This window comes from Misgurnus anguillicaudatus, chromosome 18 (assembly GCF_027580225.2).
Source record: "Misgurnus anguillicaudatus chromosome 18, ASM2758022v2, whole genome shotgun sequence".
Classification (NCBI taxonomy): Eukaryota; Metazoa; Chordata; class Actinopteri; order Cypriniformes; family Cobitidae; genus Misgurnus; species Misgurnus anguillicaudatus.
The window spans coordinates 28,699,880-28,726,008 of NC_073354.2; the positions used below are offsets into that span (position 1 = coordinate 28,699,880).

Genomic DNA, 26,129 nt, shown 5'->3' on the forward strand with positions numbered 1-26,129 from the left:
TCGGTATTTTACACTTAAAGCCCTGTTTTCAGATTGTTTTTGATGAAATAGAACGGTTTTGACTGAAATTTCGACATATGCGGCTGCCCCGAGAATTTTCGGGTGTTTGTTGTTTCACTTCCCACCTCTATAATGGCTGTATAGGTGCACTGGAACAATCCTTTCTAAAATGCATTAAACAAAGACGGGAAACTCACCGAGTGGTCAGGGGTGTTCACTGATATGCTCACACAAAAATCGCTGCAAAATATGCTTTCCAACAGGTGTTATACCATTCGTTGTAAACTTGTGGACCTATTTTTCCAAACGCCTCACACCCGTACATTCTTCCGCCGAGAGCTTGAATAATAGATACTCCAGTCCAGGTGGTGGTGATAATCCGTCTTTGCCAATTGCAAGAATACAAACAAAGTTCCCAGCGCGGAGTAATACCGTACCTCACAGCACATCTAATACAAGTCAATGGAGTTTGCAAAAACTACGATAAAACCTGTTGGAATGCGTATTTTTGTGTGAGCATATCAGTGAACACCCCTGACCACTCGGTGAGTTTCACGTCTTTGTAAATGAAAGTTTAATGCATTTTAGGAAGGATTGTTCCAGTGCACCTATAAACCCATTATAGAGGTGGGAGGTGATACAAGAAACACCCAAAAATTCTCGGGCCAGCATCATATGTCCAAATTTCAGTCAAAACCGTTCTATTTCATCATAAACAATCTGAAAACAGGGCTGTAAGTGTAAAATACCGAACTTGTCAATGGTCAATTCCATTTGATGTTGCAACAAAGTAAGATTTTTGTACGCAGGACCACCTCAGACATTACATTTTTAAAACAACCTTAGTCATATTTGTGTAATAGTCTACAATTTATTTTATATAAAGATACAGTACATTTATTGTCAATGTACCATCATGGAGAAGTCCATAAAGGCGAGTCTTATTATAAACTTTGAAAGTGCATGCCAGGAAAACACAAAGGCATATTTAGTGTGATGGTGTGCTCGGTATTAAAAGAGGTGAGGAGAACATTAGCCCACTTGTGATTGTCTTGCATTATAACAGTTTTCTGTGAATGCCAAAGTTACAAATGTATTCGTCTGGTGTCATCAAAAAGATCATAATAATAGCTGGGTGAGTGAGTCCACTAATTGGGCGTGGGCAGGTCTCCACCGGGACCCACTTTTCCAGCAAGATATTAATTACACCAGAGTTCTGGAGTGGAATTGAAATGACTGATGCATCTCTGGACTTAATGAGTCATGCCATGGAAACTAGAGCTTTGGAGAACAATCATCTAAAATTATCTCAAGTGATGCAGTGAACACTTGTTACAGTATTGGGTTAGGGTTAGTTTTAGACCAAAGTTTAGTTTTTTTGATTATGCTGAGCCCCAGTGTTTGATTTTAGTTATGATCTCATTTTCAAAGTAACCTAAATATTATTACAATAAATGTGAGTGCTACACTTTTTAAAACTAAATGTTTTTTTCTTCTCTGTGTTACAGATGAAGAAAGAGCTCATCGACCACGAGTCCGTCACCCAGGAGGTAGTCGGCAATGCCCACATCGAGAATTACGCTCTGAAAATGTTCCTCTATGCAGACAATGAAGACCGAGCTGGACGTTTCCACAAGTAAGCCAACATCTGGGTGTATTCTGGGATGTGTAGGCCTCTCTGTCTCCAGTTTTTTCATCTTATTTCAGCTTATTTGAGTCATTCTTTTTGAATGTGCAAGTCCTGATTACTTTTTCCACTCACTGAACCGTTACACAGCATAATCCTACTGTCACTATAATGCACATAAAGGGAGTGAGTAGCAGGCTAAAATTAGCAACAAAGCTGGTTCTGTACAGGGCAGTTGTCTGGGAGTAAGACGGCGTAGATTAGCTAGGTGTAGAGTTACGGGTCGCGGCAGAATAATGAAGTTCTTGTGGACGGTTACGTCATAGACAGTGTATGACCTGTAAAGGGTCCAGAAGCTGAATACTTGGCAATGGCTCAGGCCTCGGGTCATGAGGGCTGGTATTACCCAAGGTATTTCAAGTCACAATTACTTTGGATGTGTTGAGATACAAAAAACTTGTATGTCTGGGTAGGTGTTTACGAAGTGTTTGCTGATAAAACGCAGAATTATGTAACACATAATGTTGGAATTTAGTACACTATGCAATCATATGGAAAATTTCTCTATGTGGTTTGTTAACAGCTTATATTAATGTAAGTGTAAACAACAAGACTGTTAAAGGGACACTTCACTTTTTTTGAAAATACGCTCATTTTCCAGCTCCCCTAGAGTTAAACATTTTATTTTTACTGTTTTGGAATCCATTCAGCCGATCTCCGGGTCTGGCGCTACCAGTTTTAGCATAGCTTAGCATAATCTATTGAATCTGATTAGACCATTAGCATCGCGCAAAAAACCCCCAAAGAGTTTGGATATTTTTTCTATTTAAAACTTGACTCTTCTGTAGTTACATCGTGTACTAAGAAAGACAGAAAATTAAAATTTCAGATTTTTTAGGCAGATATGGCTAGGAACTATACTCTCATTCTGGCGTAATAATCAAGGACATTGCTGCTGTAACATGGCTGCAGGATGCGCAATGATATTACGCAGCAGCCAAAAATAGTCCCAACTTTTAATTTTCTGTCGATCTTAGTACACGGTGTAACTACAGAAGAGTTATGTTTTAAATGGAAAAATAGCCAAACTCTTTGGTTATTTTTTAGCACGATGCTAATGGTCTAATCCGATGCAATGGAAGCTATGCTAAAAGTGGTACCGCCAGACTCGGAGATCAGCTGAATGGATTCCAAAACAAAAAAAATCAATTGTTTAACTCTAGGGGAGCTGGGAAATGTGCATATTTTCAAAAAAAGTGGAGTGTCCCATTAAGGCAAGTCTTAAAAGGCACAAACTTTGACCGTACGTACCAAAATTTCTCCTATGCTCTTTGTCCCCTTCCTGCTTATGAGGTTTAGAGCGGAGATTAATCTTGCCCTCGGAAGCTGTCAGACCTGCGTGCACTTTGTCCAGAGGTCACTCTTTAAAAAGTAGTCATGTACTTAGGATTTGTTTTAACAATGCAAAAGGTAAAACATTGTGTACAGATTTCCTTATACAACCCCAGTATTGTCAGCAATTTAAAGGTTTTATTCTGAAGTCAATGTTCTGCCCCAGTCTAGCTAAGCTGCATTCAGACTAGCAGTGACTAGCAGTAGTAGAGCGACACAATCTCATTATTTTCAATGGAAACTTGGCTACTTCCGGCAACACGAGTGACGTGACCATTGGCGACTGGAAGAATGGACTCATTTGTTAATGACAACCAGATTTAGAAACGCCTCTTTTGAAAGAGACAAGCGACAAAAAAAAGTTGCTTATAATGTGAATGTACCCCTACTGTTACTGTAGCTCAGTGGTTGTCAAACTTGGGGGTGGGAGATGGTGCCAGAGGCCCCAGTTTTGACATTTAAAAAAAATACTATGCACAGTACATGTAAGCTTAGGATAGAAGCATCTGGGAAATGTGTAAATGTCAATGTGATTGTAAGGTGGAGAAATAATACAAGTTTACTGCAGGAGGCTACAAATAAGCTATTTTAAATGACCGCTATTTATTTGCAGTAACAGGGGAAAGTCACTTTTAGTATAGCAGTTTGCTGCTTATTCTGGGCAAGAACCACCTACTCTCTCTGACTGGCAGGAAAAACAAACATTAGCTGTTTGTTTTGTTTGGAGTAAAATTTTTACATCATTTTGTGTGCAATTAGCTGATCAGTAAACAGATTGAATGTGAGTTTATACCTAGGATGTTTTTTCTAACTGGTTGGAAACATGACTGTTGTTTACCTGCAGCAGTGATTTTCAGCCTTGAATTTAAAGTAGGTATTGAGTGAAGTGTGATTATGATAAATCTGTTCCAGGATCGTAACAGGGGACTGTTGTTTGCATATTGGACCATACCTGACTTTTAGGGTGACTGCAGAGCGTCCATAAGAAATTAAAACACCCAAATAAAGTTTTTTTTATTGTTATTTAAGTTAGAAAACCAGTTTGGTGTCAGCGGCATAAGCGGTATGTTAATGGTATCATTGGCATCTCTGTGGTCTGTTTATTGGTACCATGTGTAGATAAAAAAAACACAAATATGATGTTGAGTCAGGACTACATTATTGTACTCTGTCCCTATTTAAAAAAGACAACCATGAAACCAAACACAAATTACCAAATTACAAAGTAGGAACAAGAAAATGTTTTACGTGTCATTATGTGGCACATCTTCGATGTTAAAACACAAGAAAAAGTTTTTGTGTAATATTGTTTTCCACAAAACATGTTGCAGTTGGTAGAGAATTGGACATGGATTTGATCACACCCACTAATAAATATGTATACCTTGTGATGCACTGTAAGTCATTTTTGATAAAAGTATCTGCCAAATGCGCAGATGTAGTTATTTTATATATTGACAATTCCTGGAAGTTAATTCCTTATTGCTTTCCTTATTGAGTCTTAAAGGTTTCCTGTTTCTCAGACAAATTGCACTCCATTCCAAGTTGATTTATTGTGATAGGATATTTTTAAAGAGCACCTATATTCTGATTCATTTCAATTCAATTTTATTTATATAGCGCTTTTCACAATTGTTAGTAGTAGTGTATAGTTTTATGTATAGTGTACTTGAATATTAAATAAAATGAAGCATAAACTTTTAAGTTTTTGATTAAAATATTTGGTTTACTTAAAATTTTTTTTTTGAGAACTCTGAACTTATCGGGTTTTACTGTGTGTGTGTGTGTGTGTGTGTGTGTGTGTGTGTGTGTGTGTGTGTGTGTGGACTACAACAAACACACGGATTGTAGGCAACAGTTTACTTTCTGGGCCTGTTGACGTGGATAAGACCGACATTATAATAATTATAATAAAAATGTACAGTATGTGGAAATAATTTTTTAACCATAAACCACCCGAACACATTGTATTAAACCAAAGAACATTGTTTTTTGCAATGAAATAGGTGCTCTTTAAAACACATCACATTCACTTATTTATGTCTTAATATAATTTAGATCTAAATTATATTGTGTTGTATGTTTTGATATTTATCTCAGAAGTTAATTTGAAACAAAATGTCTGCCACAGAACAGATGAATCCACAGTACAAATAACTGCATTTCTGTCAAGAGCAGGTTTGGTAAAGTGAGGGATAATTTCAAATCATATGTGGCCTCGTGCAAACTACTTTCAGAAGTAACAACCGCATTTAAATGCGATGATTGATAAATAGATAACACTAGGAACGTTCTGCCGTCTCGCGTGCTTATCACTCACAACTTTGACCAAAATAATTTATCAGCATCATGTTTTGCAATAAACCTCCGTCTTGGCGTTGTGTATTGCACGCATTTGTGAGGCTGCTCCACAGCACGCTTTCTTGAAGTGTTGCCAGGAACTCGTCTTTTTTGTACTTGTATACCGTTAACTGTTTATGGCTTTTGGCTCAAGTTTTTGGTGTTATTAAAGTGTGAACATGTCGGTACAAATATTTTGATCTTTGAGATAAAGCATTTGGATTTATTTCGGTTTATTATTGGATTTTTCTTTTTCTTGCAAGATCTGGCAACACTAGTCAGCAAACGCTTGTGCCTCTATGGGGCTGTTTACACTTGGTATTAAGATGTGTTTTCATCGATCGGATCACAAGTGGACGAGAAAGACACATTACGTTTACACCTGGTATTTAAATCCCTCTCTTTTGTCCACTTTCGACCGCTTCTGTGCTGAATACTATGAGGGGGTGGTCTGTGAGACGGTGGGCGAGTCTCTCTGCTGTCATTCAAACCCGAGCGGGAGTAATTATGAGTTTATATGGACGCAAACTAATATTATGTCAGAGTGCACTGCTTGTTTAGCAAGTAAACATGCTGCACAGAGTTTTGTACATGAGTATGTAAGAGCTTTCTTTGAATCTTCAGCGCAATGGATGAAATAGGATCGCGCAACTTTCACACGCTTTCAGAACGAAACTACGGAGATCAGCCGCTTAGTTTTATCAATGAAAGGCTAAAAATAGCGCTGTTCACCGAATGTTCACGCCAGAAGTCAAAAAAGACGTAAAACTTGTGTTTAATACCTCAGATTAGATAAATGGGCGGAGAGAAGGCGGTCGCGTGTGGCTGTTCGAACGCATTCAACCACACGTGCGTTCCGCAACTCCAAAGCGATCCGATCGAAAGTGGTTTCGACCACCTCTGGATGTGGTCGAAAGTGGACGAGCTCAAAACGTTCTGAACACCGGTTACACGTGGAATAAACGTCGACAATTTGTGAACCAATCGACGAAGACACATGTTAATGCCAAGTGTATACAGCCTCTATCATTTTCTGCACCGCGCATACAGACGACTTTTTCCACTTCTAGGCATTTATTTTTTCAGAAGAAAGACCTGTGATGTCCATGATGCACGTTTAAACACTTTATTAATGACTTGTTGTTCAGTTCGGTTATGTACACACTATGCAGAGTTTTTGTAAATGCGGTTGTCGCTACCTGCATTTTGCGGGAGTTAATTCGGTTGTAGAATGCGGTTGTCAGGCTCGTAAATTACTGAACTGTGTGTGTACAAAACAGGACTAAGCATTAAAAGGCGAAGTGACAACCGAATAATATGCAGTGTGTACGAGACCATCGTAAACTAACCAGTCGCGGGACTCCCCATTGTCTGCTCTTCTCCATCGTTCTTTAAAAAAACATTTTTGACCTTCGCCTTTTTGTCCACTGGCTCCTCCATAGATGTTTTCTCTGCAGACCTCTTAACGCCTACGATGTAACGGCACATTTTTTGAAGGTGTGCCTCCTCTAAAAGTGTCCGGGGGAAACAGTATGCTATATTAATTTCCATCCCTGTTACACACTAACTAAAGTTTGAAAAACGGGATCAGAAAGTATCTAGCAATTAAAAAATATTTTGTCTCTTTGTATTGCTGTGTTATTTATGTCTTTTGTTCATTGTGTCTTTTGATTGCAGAAACATGATCAAGTCCTTCTACACTGCAAGTCTTTTGTTTGACGTGTTGAATGTCTTTGGTGAATTATCAGATGAGGTGAGTCATTGTGAGCTTCTTATGCGCAGGTTACTTTTTAAAACACATGGGCAGGTTACAAGTGCGCACCCGAATCCGAGGTTTTTTCACCTTTACACAAACCCTGCCACAGTTCCATTGCAACTGAGCTCAGACCACCTCTTTCAGGTAGTCCCGGGTTCGGTACCCCGGTGCGGTCCCGGCTTCGCACGACAGCTTTCGCATTACAAGTTTTCATGCGAGCTATGGCCGTTGTCGCACTAAACTGCCAGTGTGAAAACGGCACACTGTTGTTCTATACACACGTTGAGGAAAGACCAATTTGACATTTCCAATTCACCTAACCTGCATGTTTGAGGAAACCAAAGTCACAAGGAGAACGTGCAAACTCACAGACAGGCCTCCTGAGGCTTGAACTGGGGGACCCTCTGGCTGTGATGCAACAGTGCTGCCCCGTGATCCACTTTTAAGATTTTGTAACATCCCTTGTCGTCATTTACTTTATATGAGCAGACTAGCCAGAATATTCTACCACAAATTCATCTCTTGTGTTCCACAGAAGAAAGTCATGCAGGTTTGAATTGACATGATGACAGCGTTGTCATTTTTGGGTGAACTTTCCTTTACAATATGGGTATGAGATGTGTTCTTTGACACAATCACCCTGTTTCTGATGGCACAGACACACAAGCTTGCCTAATTTAGTGGAACATGAAAACATCGAATGGAATCGAATACATCACTAGCCAAGTTCTCTAGTTCGAATCTGAAAACTGCTGCAAAAACATGAACTTTTTGAAAAACATGGAAATTACTGCGAAACTGTAAAGCAGAACCCAGGGATTGACAACGCCTCATCACTCACAATGTACACGGAGGTTTTGAGAGTGCCGATTTTTGGCTAACTCATGCCTGGAAAGTGTTGGTAATCCACCAGTTAAATCTGTCTTGGATACTCTATTGCCAGTGTGACTATTAGGCTATCCCTACTGGTCACCATGGCCGCAGATGTCTCTTATACAGAGGGGAATTGACCTGTGTCTGAAGATGGACAATGTTTCATTGAGTGTTCTTCGCTCCCTAAGGGCCAGACATTTTCCTACTGTAGACAGCTCATTGGATTTACTGTTTCAACAGTGCGCTTTCTCTCTGTAACACTAACCCATACAATGAGCCCTCAGAAGTCCCCACCATTACTGTGCTGTTTCTCCCTGACAATGCCACAAGGAGTCGAGCTATATTGGATTACTTGTAGGATGGAAACAGTTTGGTGCTCAACTTAGCATGTTTTTGACCGAAAAATACAATAAAGCTCTAATAGTTATTTTTGAAAAGAAATAACCTTAGGGTGTGTTTACAGCACTTTTTCATATTGTGTCATGCATAGCACATGCCCTCAACAGTAAGAGCATTTGTTAAAGGCCTTGTAGCACAACACTCTTTTTGATCAACCTGATTACTACACTTGTGTTTGTGGTGAATATATTAGCGCTTTTCCATTGCATAGTGCCCCACGGTTTGGTTTGGATCAGCTTACTTTTGTGAGCTTTTTCACTGGGTGCAGTACGTAGTACCGAAACTTTTTTTTAGGACCACCTCGGTCGGGGTCCCAAGCGCCCCGAGCTGATACCAAAACGTGACGCGAAAACACTGTAGATCACTGATTGGTCTAAGAGAATCGTCACCACCAGCGTCATCGCTATAATGTAAAAAATTAGCTTTACCTTCATGCTAGCTTGTGCTGTCTCGAGCAAACATGTTGTCATCTGTGCTTTGCTGTAAGTTCCCAAACTCCCTTTTAGCGATGAAAACATCCACAGGTTGAGAATTAGGACCCAAACTAATTTTTTTCTAGACTTGCAGTTTGTGGCGGCACATTCGCAATGCGCACATTCGCATATATGCTTAAATGCAACTTATATGTTCACATATATGCTTAAATGCAGCGGAGCTCGTCGACTGACGCCACAGGTGTTTGTACAGAAACTGTCATCATGTGATACAGAGGTAGTGATAAACACGATATGCAGACATCTATTTGTGGTGGTCAATTTTAATTTTAACTGAGAAATAAATAAATGTATGGGAATGTACAATGACGCTCTCACTTGTATAATGTCACAGCAGTAGGCAGCGCAAATATAAAGACACGCCTATAATCCCTCCCACTCCGAAGTGTTACTTAACTCAATGGAAAAGCTAACCAAGCCAAAGTGAGGTGAGCTGACCCGACCTGACCCAAACCAAACCGTGGGGTGCTATGCGATGTAAAAGCGCCATATGTGAGTGATTCTTTCATCACTGTAATGTTTTTTTTAGCTGTAATCTGCAATTTTAGCTCCTATTGTGTTTCTGGGAAAGTTCACTAATTGAGTAGTTCTTATCTTAATGATTCACCTATGGACTCCTCCCCTTTTCCCCTATCCAGAACGTCCAGCACAGGAAGTATGCAAAGTGGAAGGCAGCATACATCCACAACTGTCTGAAGAATGGTGAGACTCCACAGGCTGGTCCTATTGGAATGGAGGGGGAAGAATATGGTAAGCACTGATATTATATCTGTTCCGCCCGAACGATTCTGTGACTCCTATTAGCAAAATACAAACTAGTCGGAGGCTTTCCTCCAGAGCCACTGAGTGGCTTCCTTAGTTTATGTGTGTGCTGTTGTAGCTCGGTAAATGTTAGTGCATTGTGTGCCTTATCAAAGTTGAGAATGCAGGCGATGACCGCCTTGCCCCATGACCACCACCCAACAACTCCTCTCCATGCATGTTCGCTCAGGCTGCTATTTGTGTAATGATTATTTTCATAATCACAGGGGTTTCCTTTCCCCATAATAGTGCAAAATTGTCCACTGTGAGCCGATAGTTCACTTAAAATTAAAAATGAATCATCATAATTTTATTTATGTTTTGTTCCAAACCTGTATAAATCTTGCATGTAATACAAAAGGAACATTTAAAGGATTAGTCAATTAAAAAAAAAAAAATCCAGATAATTTACTCACCACTATGTCATCCCAAATGTTTATGTTTTTGTTCATTCGAGAAGAAATTGTTTTTTGAGGAAAACATTCCAGGATTTTTCTCATCTTAATGGACTTTAATGGACCAGAAATTATGTTTTTTGAGGAAAACATTCCAGGATTTTTCTCATTTTAACGGACTTTAATGGACCCCAACAGTTTTAATGCAGTATTAAAGGACTCTAAATGATCCCAAACGAGGCATAAGGGTCTTATCTAGTGAAACGATTGTCATTTTTGGCAAGAAAAATAAAAAATATGCACTTTTAAACCACAACTTCTCTTCTTTGAAACTGCAATTTTAAACTGCATTTAAACTGTTAGGTGTTGGGGTCCATTAAAGTCCATTAAAATGAGAATCCTGGAATGTTTTTCTCAAAAAACAATTTCTTCTCGACTGAACAAAGAAAGACATCAACATTTTGGATGACATGGTGGTGAGTAAATTATCTGGATTTTTTTTAAGAAAATTGACTTATTCTTTAAGTAATTGCTTAAGAAAAATCAAATTTGCTTAGTTTAAGTTTTTTGAACTTACTATTATTGAGCTCATGAATAGCTCAGTGGTAAAGAATTGCATTAGCAACACAAAAGGTCATGGATTCAAACCCAGGGATCACACAAATTATAAAAAAAGTCTATTATCTTTGAATAAAAGCATCTGACAAAGCATAAATAAATTATTTTGCTTAACTTATTTTAAGTTGTTAATTAAGTTGAAATGACATGAAAAGCAAATTTATACTTAATATATGTACTTAATATTTTAAGGTAGCAAAAAATTATTTGGTTTCTTAATAAATTAATGGATAAAGAACTTGCAACATTATTTTTCCCAAATTAAGACTTATATAACTTCATTACAGTTATTCAAGTGTATTAGACAAAACATTACTCGAAGAAAAATGTATTGGAGAGAACATGCAAAAAAATGATGGTGCCTTCAAAACTCATTACTTTGTTGGGTTGTTTACATTTCTCTATCTTAGTAAATTGGAATATGCTTCGGTTAATTGATTCGTTCTGTACAGAGTTATGCTCATAAAGCCAACATTAGTCAACATTTGGATTTGCACGTCTGGAAAAGAAAATACCATTTCATCCTCTTAAAGAAAGTGTTTACACAACAGCAAAACTAAAGTACTTTCATCCTTAAAGCCATATTTATATAGATGATCACCACACGTAGCACACACATGTCTGTAGCGTGTAGCGGGGATATCCGATTTCTTTCCTGGAAGGCCACGTTCTCGGAAGTTTAGATCTAACTTTAATCAAACACACCTGAACCAACTTATCCAGGCCTTCAGGATTTATGGAAAATTACAGGCAGGTGTGTTAAACCATAGTTGGATCTAAAGGAACAGAATTGAATAACTCTGACATACTTATGAAGTAAATATTAAAATTGGGCTCTATGTCCTCAAAATAAGACCTTTGTTTGAATATATGACTTTGTTTTAGCTTTATCATAATAAAGAGCTTTTTGTCAAGCTATTAGGTGAAAGATATGAATGTAAGCGCATACAGACGAATGCGTTTTTTAAAGATTCCTTATGTCAAAAGTGAAAGATTGTCGGGGTGCATTTGTGAGATTTAACTGCTTGGCGTTGGGGTGCAGTTAGATCACTCTCCCGTCCACATCTGTTGGGCGTGCTGCTTTTGACCTGACCCGCTTATGTTAGAAATGAAGTCATCTGCGGACTCAGCCTTTGGGACGTACGTGCATGCAAAGTTTGTTTCTGTAGTGTGTGATATACTTGCATAATATTGTCGATATCATCACTAAACATTTGTTCGAAAACTAAAACTTAATTTATGTGTACCGCTGTTGCTTTATGCTATAATGGTATTTAAGTTTGTTCTTCTGCTTTACGTCTCACAGCTGGGTGCTTTTTGTTAATGGGTGACATCATGTATGATTATTACACTGCCAATAGAAACCTGATATCATTCTTTTTGCCTTGTTGAGTTTAAGCACCTTATCACAATCTTTTTACTTATATCTGTCAAACATAATTTTCCAAAGAGGTGTCTTTGAAGAAATAATAAGCTTTGATGTTTTGTATGCTGTAACTAACAAAAGACTCTGTTGCATACTTGCATCAGGGCTGCTTATTACTGTTTATTTTCTAGCGTCCTTCACAGTTAACCAAGCTCCCTTCCAAGATCCCTCTGACAATTAGACCTTATTCCAACCAGTACGCCAAGATAAGATGAGCGCAGCCAAAATTTAGCTCCTGTGGAGGTTGTAATAAGCATAATTGATTTTTGTTTTTTCCAAAGCTACTCTTTTCCACCAACAAAGTAAATTACAGCTCACCAGTTACATGCTTAAGTGTTTTTTTTTTCTTTTGGAACAATGAAATATCATGTGGGAATAGCCTTTGCTATGTTTAAAACCATCCAAGCGTTATTGTCTCCCGCCATATGCCTTTGGCCTTCCCACTTACAGGAATATATGCATGACAGGCAAACCGCAGGGCATGGGAAAAAGGATTTTTGAGAGGAAGGGGAGCAAATCTGTTACAACTTTGTCAATTAGCATACCTGTGCTATTCATAAGCCTCATGTACAACGTTTAAAGTAGCTGTTAGTTTCCTGGAGCAGGATTTACCCTCATGCCTTGACTCAATGGAAAGTAAATGTCTTTTTCAGAAATTAAGGTCAAATGAGCTTGGGTGTCAGTACAAGTACAGCACGGAAAAAATGACCCATAAGTCGACAAACTTACACGATTTACACATGCGAAAATCATGGTCAGAATGAGTTTTAAGTATGCAGGTGACTCTCTGGATTGCTCCATTTAAATCTGGCTGCATTAAGAAATTGAATGACTTTAACAATTATGAACACAGTTGTGATATTATATATTTATATTTATAGTTCACATTTGGGGGGGATTTCCTCTAGCTCAGGGGGTTTGAAACTATTTTTTTTTAGCTGAATCTTTTTGACCTAAATTATTTACTTGAAGTCCCCTCAGAGATTTTAAGTAATTTTTAAAATAATTTAATAGAACATTTGCTTGTAACGTCAAAAACACATATTTTTTATCAGTTTTAAAGTTTTTATCAGTAGCATTTTACATAATTGTTGTTATTATTATGATCTTCATCTGGTAATCTTATTTTATTGTAAAACGTATCTGTTTAGTTCTCAGTTTTTTTTATTTATATATTGTGGTGTTTAAAGGGGACATCGTGAAAATCTGACTTTTTCCATGTTTAAGTGCTATAATTGGGTCCTCAGTGCTTCTATCAAACTAGAAAATGTGAAAAAGATCAACCCAGTAACTTCGTTTTGGTAAACCATTTTCTGTAAGCATGTGAAAAATAGGTAGTTGAAATTTGGCTCCTCTTGTGATGTCAGAAGGGGATTATACCGCCCCTTAATCTGCACTATTTAACCACGACACTGCCATTTAGTGCAAAGTTTTTTTTGGCTAAAACTTTACATGTGTACTCTGGAGACACCAACAATTTATTTAATATCTTAAGGAAGTCTTGTGAAATATCCACTTTAATGGTTACTTGACATTTAGATTAAACAAATGCATTTTTCATCAGTAAGTGTTTTATTTAAATGGTTTTTAGAATGTTATATTTTATTTTAAAATTATTTATTTACATTTTATGATCTAATTGTATTTATTTTTATCAACTCACAAACCCCCTATTCATAAGCCCCAGTTTGGTTGTAGGTTTAATTCTCATGCATCATATTGACTAAAATGTATACTTTGAAAGCACCGAAGTTGCTTTGCCAAGTGCCTAAGTGTAAGTGCTGATGTGTCATGGATTTGATTTTACAGTAAAGCCGTTGTATAGTGTGCCTGATGCAAAAGTGATTTGGACACCTAATAATAAAGCACTATATAAAGATTTATTACCCTGGCCGACTACTGTAAACCGCAATAAACCGTTTTCGTTGCTGCCGAAATCAGTGATGAAAAATGATTTTTCCTTTAAGCAAAAAAGACGTGATGTGAAAAAGCTCCACAAAAATAATTTTTAACTTAAAAATCTTTCAGCACATCAAATTTTAATTAATGGGAACTACGAGATCACATTTGCATACTTAAGTTCCCAGCTTGCACCACAACCTGAATAAATTATATAAACTACAGTTTTACGTATTTTTGCATTTTGTTAATACTCGTGTTTTGTGTTTGCTGTAACTTGCTGTTTAGATTTCTTTGTGCTTCACTATGTATTTGTTAATTATTACCAATTTTGAGGTTGTGTTAAGTGTTGAGGTCCACGTGTGTCTGGTTAAAAAGCCTGCAATGTTTTTGGATGTTTCTGCTCATTAAAAATAAGGCAAATGCTATGAAGTTTAGTTTTTCCCTCTTAAATATTTCCTTGCTATTGTAGTACTTCCTTAAAAGTTGTATGCACGCTTCTGAGTTGTTATAAACACAATGCTTTGCCAGCTTACATGACTGCAATATTCCAAGCACTTCATATTGCATACTAAAACAATTCCATCTGTTCACAATTTATCCATTCCCTCCCTGATACTAATTAGCAATGAATACATTTTTAAGTGGAGTAGGTCACTATATTATTGTCGGCAGAAGAGTGTCAGGTTTAGTGCACTTATTCAAAACTTTTAAAAATTCACTTCCACTATCAGCACAGATCAATAATAAATAAAGAGCCCTATTGGCTGAGAGCTCCTCTTAAGCCGTGTGTCCTCTTAAGAGCTCAGTGCCTCTATAAAATTCTCATCTATAAAAACTTTAATCGGGTCTAAACCAAGAGATCAATCTATTAAAATATAACTGTAGTGCTTTCAGAGTACTGTCATGAACACACATCGATCCCTTCCAACTGTATAAAAGCGCAATCACAAGCCCGCACATCACTATGGCAGTACAAAGCTATCTTGTATGTTGTCGTGCCTGTGTATTTCTGGGAGTCTACCCCATTCCTGTTTCACAATTCCTCATCTGCCTGCTGCGTCGCTCCCAGAGAAAAGCTCTCCTCCAGGATCAGCCAGGAATCTCCCGGATCTGCCGCAGATCAAGTGCCTTTACACTGAAACCATATGAAGGCCATATTTTCATAAGCGCATGATGTTTGTTTGACTTGCCCCACCCTTATTATTTCACTGTGGATTATGAAAATAAACCCCCTGACACAAGTCTGGAGAATGGAAAAAAGCATGTTTAAATCAACTATATTTGGAAATGTGTTTTTCATTTGCTTCATTTACTTGTTCCTAGTAAAGGAATGTCATATTGAAGTTTTACCTTGTTATTAAATGTTGCTGATGTAGGCAAATATATATGGTGCGAACCTCTAAACCGTGCGTTTTACTGTAATATAATATTTTTGCAAATACAATCTGCCCGTGGGTTTTAGAAACACATTATGAATGTGGGATTGTTGTAATATCTCAAATGGAAGAACTCGGCCACAGTTTATTGGAATTCCTAGCTCTTTTTTTCACCCTGTGCTTTTTTTAATGTCTATTTATTTACGTTTGTCACTCATTTTGGGATGTCATAGGGTTCAGCGTGCAATGTAATAACTGCTTTCATCGACTTGTTCCAGGGTTTTGAGGCAAAGCATGGCATTGAAATGAGATGTCAAATCAAACTCTAAAATGTCACTAGATAAATCCAAATTTGACTTTTTTATGTCCTTAAGTGCTTTGTTTCCAAGTATCTCCTAGGATGCAGGAAGTTGTTTTGGTACTTTTAAAGCACTTCATCAGTTTTACCACTTTATCTAAAAGCCAAAAAAGTCGCCTGGCCTCATGTTAGTGTTGGTGTGAACATAGGAATCTTTCAGCAATGGATTGGATAAATTGAGAAATCCGAGAAGTCTTGATTAGTGATGGCAACTGGCTGCTCAGAGCTGCTTTAGTTGTAGGAAAATACTACGGTCGATCATGATTTTAGTTGTGGCTGCAGGAAGAAAATAAATTTAAACTGCATGTTCTTCAGTATCCATACTAAAGCAAATTCATATTTAAAGAAATATAAAGTATAAAATTAACATTTGTGCTTCTTTTTTTAGATGATGAATATGGCGCAGAGGGCGGTTATTCTATGCAACCTTCCCAGGGTCCACCACAATCCCAGCCCTCTTTCCATGGTCATCCAACAGACCAGCCCCCAGCATCCAATTTCAGTAACATTCAGATACCCCCAGGGTCACACGCCCCAGCGAATACACCTGCAGATATTCCCCGTCCAGAAGGTAAGCAAGCACAGAATTCACTCTAAATCCACTCAAGATTTAAAGGGGACATGGCATGAAAATCTGACTTTTTCCATGTTTAAGTGCTATGATTGGGTCCCCAGTGCTTCTATCAACCTAGAAAATGTGAAAAAGATCAACCCAGTAACTTAATTTTGGTAAACCATTCTCTACAAGCACATGAAAAAATTGGTTGTTGAAATTTGGCTCTCTTTATGATGTCATAAGGAGCTTTTATTATAATAATACCACCCCGTAATCTGCACTATCCAACCACAGCACTGCCATTTAGTTCAGAGAAAAGCAAAATTGAGTTTTAATAGCAACAAACCATTATCATTGTGATCAGTGTTTAAATTTCATCAGCTCATTTGCATTTTAAAGGACACACCCAAAACGCCACATTTTTGGACACACCTACAAAGTGGCAATTTTAACATGCTATAATAAATTATCTATATGGTATTTTGAGCTAAAACTTCACATATGTGCTCTGGGGGCACCAAAGATTTATTTGACATCTTAAAAAAGTCTTGTGGCCCCTTTAATATCTTAAAATCATCTGCATGTTTGCTCTTAGAAATAACATTCATGTTTTATGTGCAATTGTTATGCATTTGATGAATGCATTTTAAATACCTGTCTTTTCAATTTGGTCTGAACAGCAGCCAAAGATCTAAATTATGGTTGACGAGTCTCCCAAACACACTCGGCCAAATCATTTATAACAATCGAAATCACTTAACTCAAGTGTAGAAGTTAATCAGTAATTCTGGGAGGGCTGGGATGGAGCTCTAGTGTGTATATTTCCTGTTCAGGTTTCCTGTTTTCCCAGCTTTACCTTTAAAAGAACAGAAAGGCAGGCTCGGTGCACCCATATGGGGCGCATTTCCCCTGGTGATTGTCCTCTGTGATTAGTGTCTCAGCTTCCAGGCCCGGTGGAAATGACTAATCCTCACCACGGTACCCCAGAGGTGCAGTCATATAATTTGATAAGAGATGACATGTTCTCGTTCAAACCCGGAAAACATGTTGAAAAAAATGTATTCCTGCTGATGTGTTTGACACCTTGTTAAAGGAATATTTACCTAGAAATGGAAATACTGTTGCCATTTACTCATCCTCATGTTGTTAAAAAGCAGGATAACTTTTTTAGCCTCTAGGAAACACAAGAACTTTTGAACAATATGAACACTGCTTGTTTCCATACAATAGGAATAAACATTATATTAACTACAGGTATACTACTGATATTAACTACTATTAATTACGTAACCAGGGTTTGAAAATTAGTGCGGTCCAAGGTGGGGTGTTAAGGGTTAACAAATACAATCTAATGTATTTTTTCTGAACCTTTTGCCATTTTTTTTTACTTTGGATACATATTATATTATATTAGCCTCTATTTATTAGATCACAATACTTTCTAATTAATTAATGGTGGGGTTTTTTTCAATGCAACCATGCTTATTATTGTAATAATTTTAATAAGCAATATTATATGAACAAGATCTTTACAAGTACTTTGTTTAGTGCTTTTATAAATGTTTTCAGCATGACTTTGTTAAAGGTTAACACTGAAATAACATAGCCTTCATTATGGCCAGTGTTTACATATTTGTGACCCTGAACCACAAAACCAGTCATAAGGGTCAATTTTTTTAAAATTGAGATGTATACATAATCTGAAAGCTGAATAAGTAAGCTTTCCATTGATGTATGGTTTGTTAGGATAGGACAATACTATTATATAAGTATTTGAAAGGGTCCAAAAAAAAATCTAAATATTGAGAATATAACATTAAATAAAGTCCTTAGCAACACATATTATCAGTGATAAATAATTTTTGTATATATATTTACAATAGGGAATTTATGAAATATCTTCATGGAATAAAATCTTTACTTAACCCCCCCCCCCCAGTGGTTTAAAAAAAGGTTTCCAGCCAGCGCCAGCATGTTTCATGATTTTCACAAAAGTTTAATGCCTTCCAGAAAATGTTCATACAATAAATCAAATAAAAGAACAGACCCTCTGCTTTCGAACAAAAAAAGTTTGATTCTACCTTTATTTGTTCTTTTATCATCCAAATATTGGGTAGGTTAATTCAAAAATAGCGGAAATACGGATTGTTGGAAAAACTCATCATTGGCAGGGAAGCGTTTTCTCTTGATGAGTTAGCTCATCAATGGCGGGAAATAAGTTAATTTCCTAATGATTTTTTTATTTAAAAAATCCACAATTTGGACCCATACAATGTATTGTTAGTTAGATATTGCTACATATATACCGTGCGACTTGTTCCAAATGTGACCCTGGACCACAAAAAATTTCAGTTAACTAGGGCTGGGTATCGATTCAGATGTTCCAGATCGATTAGATTTCGATTTGATTTTTTTTTTTCTCGGGAGGATTTTTATACTCAATGCTCGATTCAATTCAATTAATTTATATTTAACACAAATACTATATTTATAAAAAAGATGAGTGAACATACGTTTACAAGGGTAAGAGCCACAAACCTGTATATTAAGTTAGGTACACTTGGGTACATTAAAACAGAACCCATCTCTAATTTTCAAATGCATACAATTATGTTAAATACAAAACAAATTGATGCAAGATGAAAAATGTGTGCTGAAAAAAGTCAGAACAGGCTAGTGGAGAAGACTAGTAATTAGATTAACGTTAATTTTTACCTTCAGTGTGCGGAAATAAATAAATAAAAAATCGATTTGTGGCCTTTGAGAATCGACCATGTAAAAAAAACATGCCACGCCCTACATTTAACGCACTTGTTTTATCGTTCTTTGTATCCGTGTTATATTCTATTCTTTTTTATATTGTAACCATTTCTTACAATGATGATTATGGCATTTGTCTTACCGATTGTATAGTATCCTGTCAGCAATAACCTGCTCATGCTGAATCATGCGCCTTATTTGTTTAGATGCTGGTGCCTAGTGTTGCCAGATATTGGTATCAAAACAAACACAAATTAAGAACAAAAAGAACAAAATAAGTTAAAACTTTGTCATTTAGAAATGACATTGATAACACTAATAGCGACTCCTCACTATTAATCTAAATTATAATTTATACGTGTCACATTGATTTCTAAAACACTACGTTTAAAGAGGATTTAATATTGGGATCTGGCAACACTACAAATGATGCACCTGTGCTGATACGACAATACACATGGTAAAATTAAACAATCCATTTTCTCTGACATTGTATGGGATCCTTCAAAAGCCTTTCAAAGAGGCACAGCCAGGAAAAGTACAATTTTTGTCTGTCATCGCAATCTTATTGTTATAACAATCTTATCATGATTATAAACAACTTCTACATGGTCACGTAAATCCTCTTATTATTTATATATTGATTCTTAATATCCCTTTAAGTCTGAAGTTACTTTTGCTCTTCTTTTTTTTTTGGAAAGACCATGCTCTGTGCAAGCTGAAGACATCTGAAACAAAATCTGTAGTGGTCCAAAATAAATGATTTTGTTACTTCATCCATTACATTGTTTCAGTATCCTATCAACAGTCTTACAGTATATGCAAATGTAAAAGTGCATCCACAGTTATGAGCTAATGGACTCTGTCTGTTTTGGAACAGCACAACCCATCAAACCAGTGCCTGTTCCACGAGCCATGCCAGCGGTCGATCCTTCGCTCCTAAACAATCCCCAGGAAGGTAAGCGCTAATGTGAGGTCTGACAACTTTGTGAAAAAAACATATTCGAGTGCACCCTGCTTCTTAACAGAGAAGATCAACCACATCTCATTGATATGCTGAACTTCATTTGTCTGCTCATTTGGCCAGAGGAAAAATCTGACGTTTAACTGGTTTTCTAAGTAAATGAAGCTGTTATAAGATGCATATTCACTGCTTCTACTTACCATAGTGAGTGGAAATAAAGCAGCCATAGAGAAAGCTAAAAGTATTAAGTCTCAAAATACAAATTCCCTTTCTGTATCAGTGGAATTCACCTTTAATAGGAATTAATGCAGATTGTGTCTAAACCTAGTATTGGCATTCCCTATGCCAGTTAAATAATTCAGTCATGAGTGAGGTCATGATATACAATGATTGCCTATTATTATGGGAATTGCTCTGAATTGGAGCGATTGAGTCAGATTTGCAGAGTAAGACTCAATTTCTCCAGTTACGATTCTGAGATACAAGAGTCGCTTTTCTAGTCCTTCCAGACTTGTATACATTGAAAACAGTCTTTCTGTTCAGTCTGTTTTGGTTAATTAAAGTCGTATCATGGCCAGATGTGGGCAAAGCAATGCATAAATAGTAGTCATCATCAATATTACAAATGAAATATCACAAATTAATGGAACAACCTACCCTAAAAAACATCACATGTAAATATAAATATAGCTTTGTCTTGCTGCCACCTGCGAACCTCTTAAGCCACTCAGATATCAAGGGCCTTCAATGACAACAGACCAGACATGACTTTAAGTCGTTGGGGTGGAACCCAAGGTTCAGTTTACCTTTAAAGATATACTAATCATAATACACCTTTTGGGGTATACAACACATTAAAATGTTGTACCTTTTTGGGTACATTACTTTTCCATTAAGGTTCTATTGTGTACCTTTAAATGTACAGTTAACTGTTGTGTACCAATAAAATGTAACCGGTACCAAATTGTTCACCAAAACACCACCGTTTCTCAATATTTTGCCTCAACATAGATGAATTAATACATACCTATCTTTTTTCAATGCGTGTACTTAATGTTTGTACCACGCATTGTAAATGTGTAAACATTTAGCCTAGCACCATTAATTCCTTAGGATCCAAACAGGGATGATTTTAGAGACTACCAAACACTTCCGTGTTTTCCCTATTTGGAGACTGTTGCATGGGTAGTTGCACGGGTGGGTGTGGTGGCACAAAATAAAACGTGGCAATTTTTTAAGCGGATAAAAATGAGAACTATACCGTACGGCGGAAGAGCACTTAGTTTACAGCACTTCGACCTCGGGCGCAGTAACATCATCACTCCTGACTTGGGAATTGTGAGCGAGAGGGGCAGTAGTCAAGAGTGATGATGTTATATATACATTTTAAAGCATAGTTTACCTGATGTATTGAGTCAATAAGGCTTTGAAAATGAATCCTTTTAGACGTTTGTATATCGATCAGCACCTTTTAGTTTTCCATTCCCTCTTTTTGTCAGCTGAACCTCCCGACCTAAATAATTTACTTGAAGTACCCCCTGAGATTTTAAGAAAAATATTTCATTAATTTAATAGCACATTTGCATGTTTACCTTCTAAAACCATTATTTTTTTATCCATTTTAATCAGCAGTATTTTACATGGTAATTGTTATTATTACCTGTTATTCAAGCTTCATCTGGTAATTCTGGTAAATCAAACATATTAATCCATTTTGTGTGGGTTTTCAGTTTTCTGATATATTGTAGTGTTGTGTAATGATCACAACATGCAAATTAAACGAATAAAATATCTATTTTGTTAGTGTTTTATTTATATACATCTTTTTATTTAAACTATTCATATACATTTTATAAATTACTTGTAATTGTTTTTTGTTAACTCATAAACCCCCTGCAATTCACCCCGCAAACCACAAACCCAGTTTGGGAAACCATGTCCTAAAAATTGTTTATAGAGCAGTGGTCCCCAACCTTTTGTTGAGTTTCAGCGTGAAAATATTTTTGCGGACCCAGGGGGTACTGGGGTGATGCTTCATCACTTATTTTTAATTGCTGTTATTGCTAAAAATACTACTTTGCGAAATGTATAATAATTTAAACAGAAGTAAAGATCAAAGAGCAATCGACGAGGAATGTTAATAATGGATTTATTTTGGTATAAGTGCAGAATAAGGCTGTCACGATTTCACGATCGAAATTAAGTCACAACCTCGAACTTCGAATTAAAAAATGGGATTGTTGATGCTGTCACGCCCCCATGTCACGTCCGGTCGGCCAAAAAAACACTCTCAGAGGGTGCCTTTAAAAACATCGGTACAGTGGAACGCAATTTATATTTAAACACGAGATATATTGCTACAACAAATCGAACCGTGACCTTAGAATCGAAAATGTAATTGAATCGAGGATTTGGAGAATCGTGACACCCCTAGTGCAGAACCACATTTTGTCGGTTTGTTTTAGTTTCATTGTTTCACGAGTTTGCCTACCCATTCAGTTATAATAATTAACGGTAAACCTGAGGCTGGGCTCGAGTCTCAAATTCAAGTAACTAGGGATGCACCGATACTGGTATCGGGTATCGGACTCGATACCACATTTTCTAAAGTACTCATACTCGTTAAAAGTTCTCCGATACCGGGGATCGATACCACGGTCTGAGAAATGTCTATGTTTGAGCGGCGTGTAAGGGGTTAATGCCTCTTGTTGTCCAAAGAGGCAGAGTTTACAACAAACTGGAAAACTAGTCTCTTGTTTTTTTGTTAAATTATATGACTAAATCTGTTACCTGTAAATGTATATCATGGGTTTTTTTTTATTAAGTATTCGGTATCGGTATCGGCAAGTACTGAAATGCAATACTCGTACTCATATTCCAAAAAAGTGGTATTGGTGCATCCCTACAAGTAACAGAACATTTAATGATGATTGACACAGGAGTTAATGTTTAAGTTTCTTCCAAACCTACGTTTAAAGTGTACCCGTTAAACTGTGGTTACTGCAGTAATAGAGTTGATGATACCTCCATACCTTTACAGCTCTTTGATCGATTGTTTTTAGAAGTATGCTCAAACTCTAATGACAGCAAATCCACGTGATCGTAGATGCACTGGTAAAGAGAGAGAGAGAGCGCAGGCATGTACAAAAGTGGAAATGATCGAAAGTCTGCTCTTAAAGGGCAAAACACCCGATAAAGTTATTACGTAGCTATTATACGCATTTTTTTTTTCAGAACGTTCTTGCGACCCAGTACTGGTTCGCGAACTGGTGGTTGGAGACCTTTGTTATCGAGAAAGAATATTGCATAAGTGGGTGCTGGGTCTTCTGCCCTGTCGTTCATTTATGCAATGTAAACATTCAAACGTTTTTATATTTATTAACAAGTTTGTACAAATTTAGTAACATTTGCACAATTGCATCCCTTCAACTCCAAATGTCATCCCTCTACAGAAACTCCAAAGAAAATAATAAGCTAGGTCATAGCATTAACAGTATCCACTTGTTGAAATGTTTTTGAACTTAGATCTCAATCAAGACAGCTGTGTGGTTCAAGTCCTTCAAAGCGCCTTTCTGCATATTGAGATACATTGAGATGCAAGCAAGCAATTCCATTGAACAAGTAGAAAAAAAAGGATTATGGTTAAATATTAATTATGGAGGAGACGAGATCCAGAGTTGCTGTTTAGTTCCCAGAAATGATACACCTAATGTGTTTTGAAAGCTCAGAGCGTCTTGGTGGTCGTCTCTGTCCAGGTCATTAGTGTGCTCCCACATTATGGATTCAGCTCAAACTGTCACTCAACGTGTCATTGTGAGAGCCAGCACGGTTTACACTGTGGTAAAGACATTCATGCACTATAGCTATAATATTTCAAATGCCCACTGGCAAATGCCTGAATTTGAGTATTCGTAAACTAGCCCAACCTCAACTCAACCTTATAATTTAGTGGGCTGGTGAGACATGCATGTATCGTATGGTTGCATTCATTTTTCTTAATTTTTCCTTGGGAATCATCCAAATACTTAATACTTATAGTAGATATATAATGATACTGTAATATGTTTTTTGCATTATGTCAAAAACAAGACATTGTGCATTAAAAGGCTTTTATCCCAAACAACTTACAGTGCATTCAAGCTATACATTCCCACGGTTCCTTGAAATCCTTGAAAGTTTGTGAATCTGGGGGGAAAATACAAGGCCCTGGGAAGTTTTTGAAAATATACATACATAGATACAGGTCATTGATAGTGCTTGAATCTATTTTATGCAATAAGTTTTCTGGAAAAATCCCTGTGTAGTGTAGGATAATATCATAAAAATTCTAGACTTTTTAACCACACGTGCTAAACTGTTCACTTTTAATGCTTATATCTTCTGTATGCGAATGTTGATTCATACCAAAATGCTTTTTTGCATAGTTGTGTTTGACACATCAAAAGTTTTGGGTTACGTATGTAACTGTTGTTCCCTGAAAAGGAAACTAGGCGCTGCGTCTCCCTTGCCATACTTTCTGCGGCCCGTAACGCCGTCTTTGGCAATATTTCAGATAGCGAAATACTTCCTGTCTCCCGCGTCACCCTGTCTTTATCGTTAAACCTCACCATTGGTTGAATTTGATATACACATTCAGAAGCACTTACCCCTGGAGGCGTACCCAAAGTGTCACCGCAGTGACGCAGCGCGAGTTCCCTCGAAAGGGAACTTTAACAATGTATCTTTAAAGGTAACACAATTAGGGATGCACCGATATGGAAATTTTGGCCGAAACCGAAAACCGATAACTCTTTACATTTGGGGTCCGATAACCGATATCTATAGGCCGATAAATATTCCGATTATTTTCACAATGAAAAACTCGCAGACCGCGGACATCTTGTCTTTGCGCTAGACTAGTATACTCTTCTTAAGCCCGCAACACGTGTCATCTTCGTGCTATGTCACATAAAGCACGAATCAAAACTCCACATGGCCAGCAATGAGCAAGTGAAGTGGTTCAACAAACCAAAATAATCCATCATTTATCGGCTTTCATTTATCGGCCTAATTTTGCTATCAGACCGATAACAGATACTATTTAAAATAAGCAGTTATCGGCCGATAACATATGTCGGCCGATATATCGTGCATCCCTAAACACAATGTAACGTTGCTCTCACTTGAAATGTGTCCCCATATTTAGTCCTTGAATTTGAGGGTATTGGACCTGGAAAGTCCTTGAAAGGTCCTTAAATTTGAAGTTAAGGTGTGGGAACCCTGATGTTACCTAGAAATTGAACACATGACCACTTGCTCTGCCACTTGAGCTATAGCAACATTTTTAATGTATTACCTAACAGTAATGTCAAACTTTTGATACTTTATATAGTTAACATTGTTTTCATTCAGTTTTCTAATTCTCTCTAATCCTTCGCTTTCAATAGGTGATGTAAGGCTCACACCAGAGGACTTTACCCGAGCGCAGAAATTCTGTAAGTACGCAGGCAGCGCGCTGCAATATGAGGATGTGGGCACCGCCATCCAGAATCTGCAGAAGGCCCTCAAGCTACTAACCACTGGCAAAGAATGAGACCATTGTGTCTCCCCCAAGCAACTTTATCAGCAATCTGGCCCAATGGAACTGAAAAGGGGGGCTATTTCCCTATAGCCCCAGCTGTATCAAAAAGAGGCACTTGATAGCACACCCCTACAGTACATCACTCAATACAACATCTGTTTCTGTCATATTGAATGTCAATAGTTGCTCATTACTAGACTGATGAGATACCAAACTGAAAATCAGGTGCATGTGAAAGACCTTTTCAAATTCTTAAGAGGAATAAATATTTATGGTTTGGGATATTATTAAATTATCCTTTTTCTGACTTCGACAGGTTTGGTTAGACATGCATGGGTGCACAGATATCTCAGAAAGAAGAACTCTTGTTTCTTACCTAGATTTATCTGAAACATGAGTAATATGCAAGAGACATTTTGCCTTTCACTGTCTTTATATATGCTTTGGGTAGAAGGATTCTGATTTGTATACAGTATATATAAACACTAACCATTGGTTAGTTATTATAACGACAATAAATCGTTTTGGATCA

At 37.2% G+C, this 26,129-nt stretch overlaps 1 protein-coding gene across 2 annotated transcripts in view; it reads left to right on the forward strand.

Annotated features, from left to right (window-relative positions):
• The window catches only part of vta1 (vesicle (multivesicular body) trafficking 1), a 38,952-nt gene extending 12,823 nt beyond the window's left edge, over nucleotides 1-26,129 (forward strand). Inside the window, exons 3-8 of one of the 2 annotated variants that reach the window (XM_055186520.2) lie at nucleotides 1,509-1,636; nucleotides 7,037-7,112; nucleotides 9,520-9,631; nucleotides 16,146-16,328; nucleotides 19,954-20,031; nucleotides 25,464-26,129. In XM_055186520.2, the coding sequence (XP_055042495.2) occupies nucleotides 1,509-1,636; nucleotides 7,037-7,112; nucleotides 9,520-9,631; nucleotides 16,146-16,328; nucleotides 19,954-20,031; nucleotides 25,464-25,609 (723 nt within the window). In that variant the 3' untranslated portion in view covers nucleotides 25,610-26,129. The remainder of the gene's footprint in view (nucleotides 1-1,508; nucleotides 1,637-7,036; nucleotides 7,113-9,519; nucleotides 9,632-16,145; nucleotides 16,329-19,953; nucleotides 20,032-25,463) is intronic. The other variant, XM_055186521.2, reaches the window with a different exon arrangement.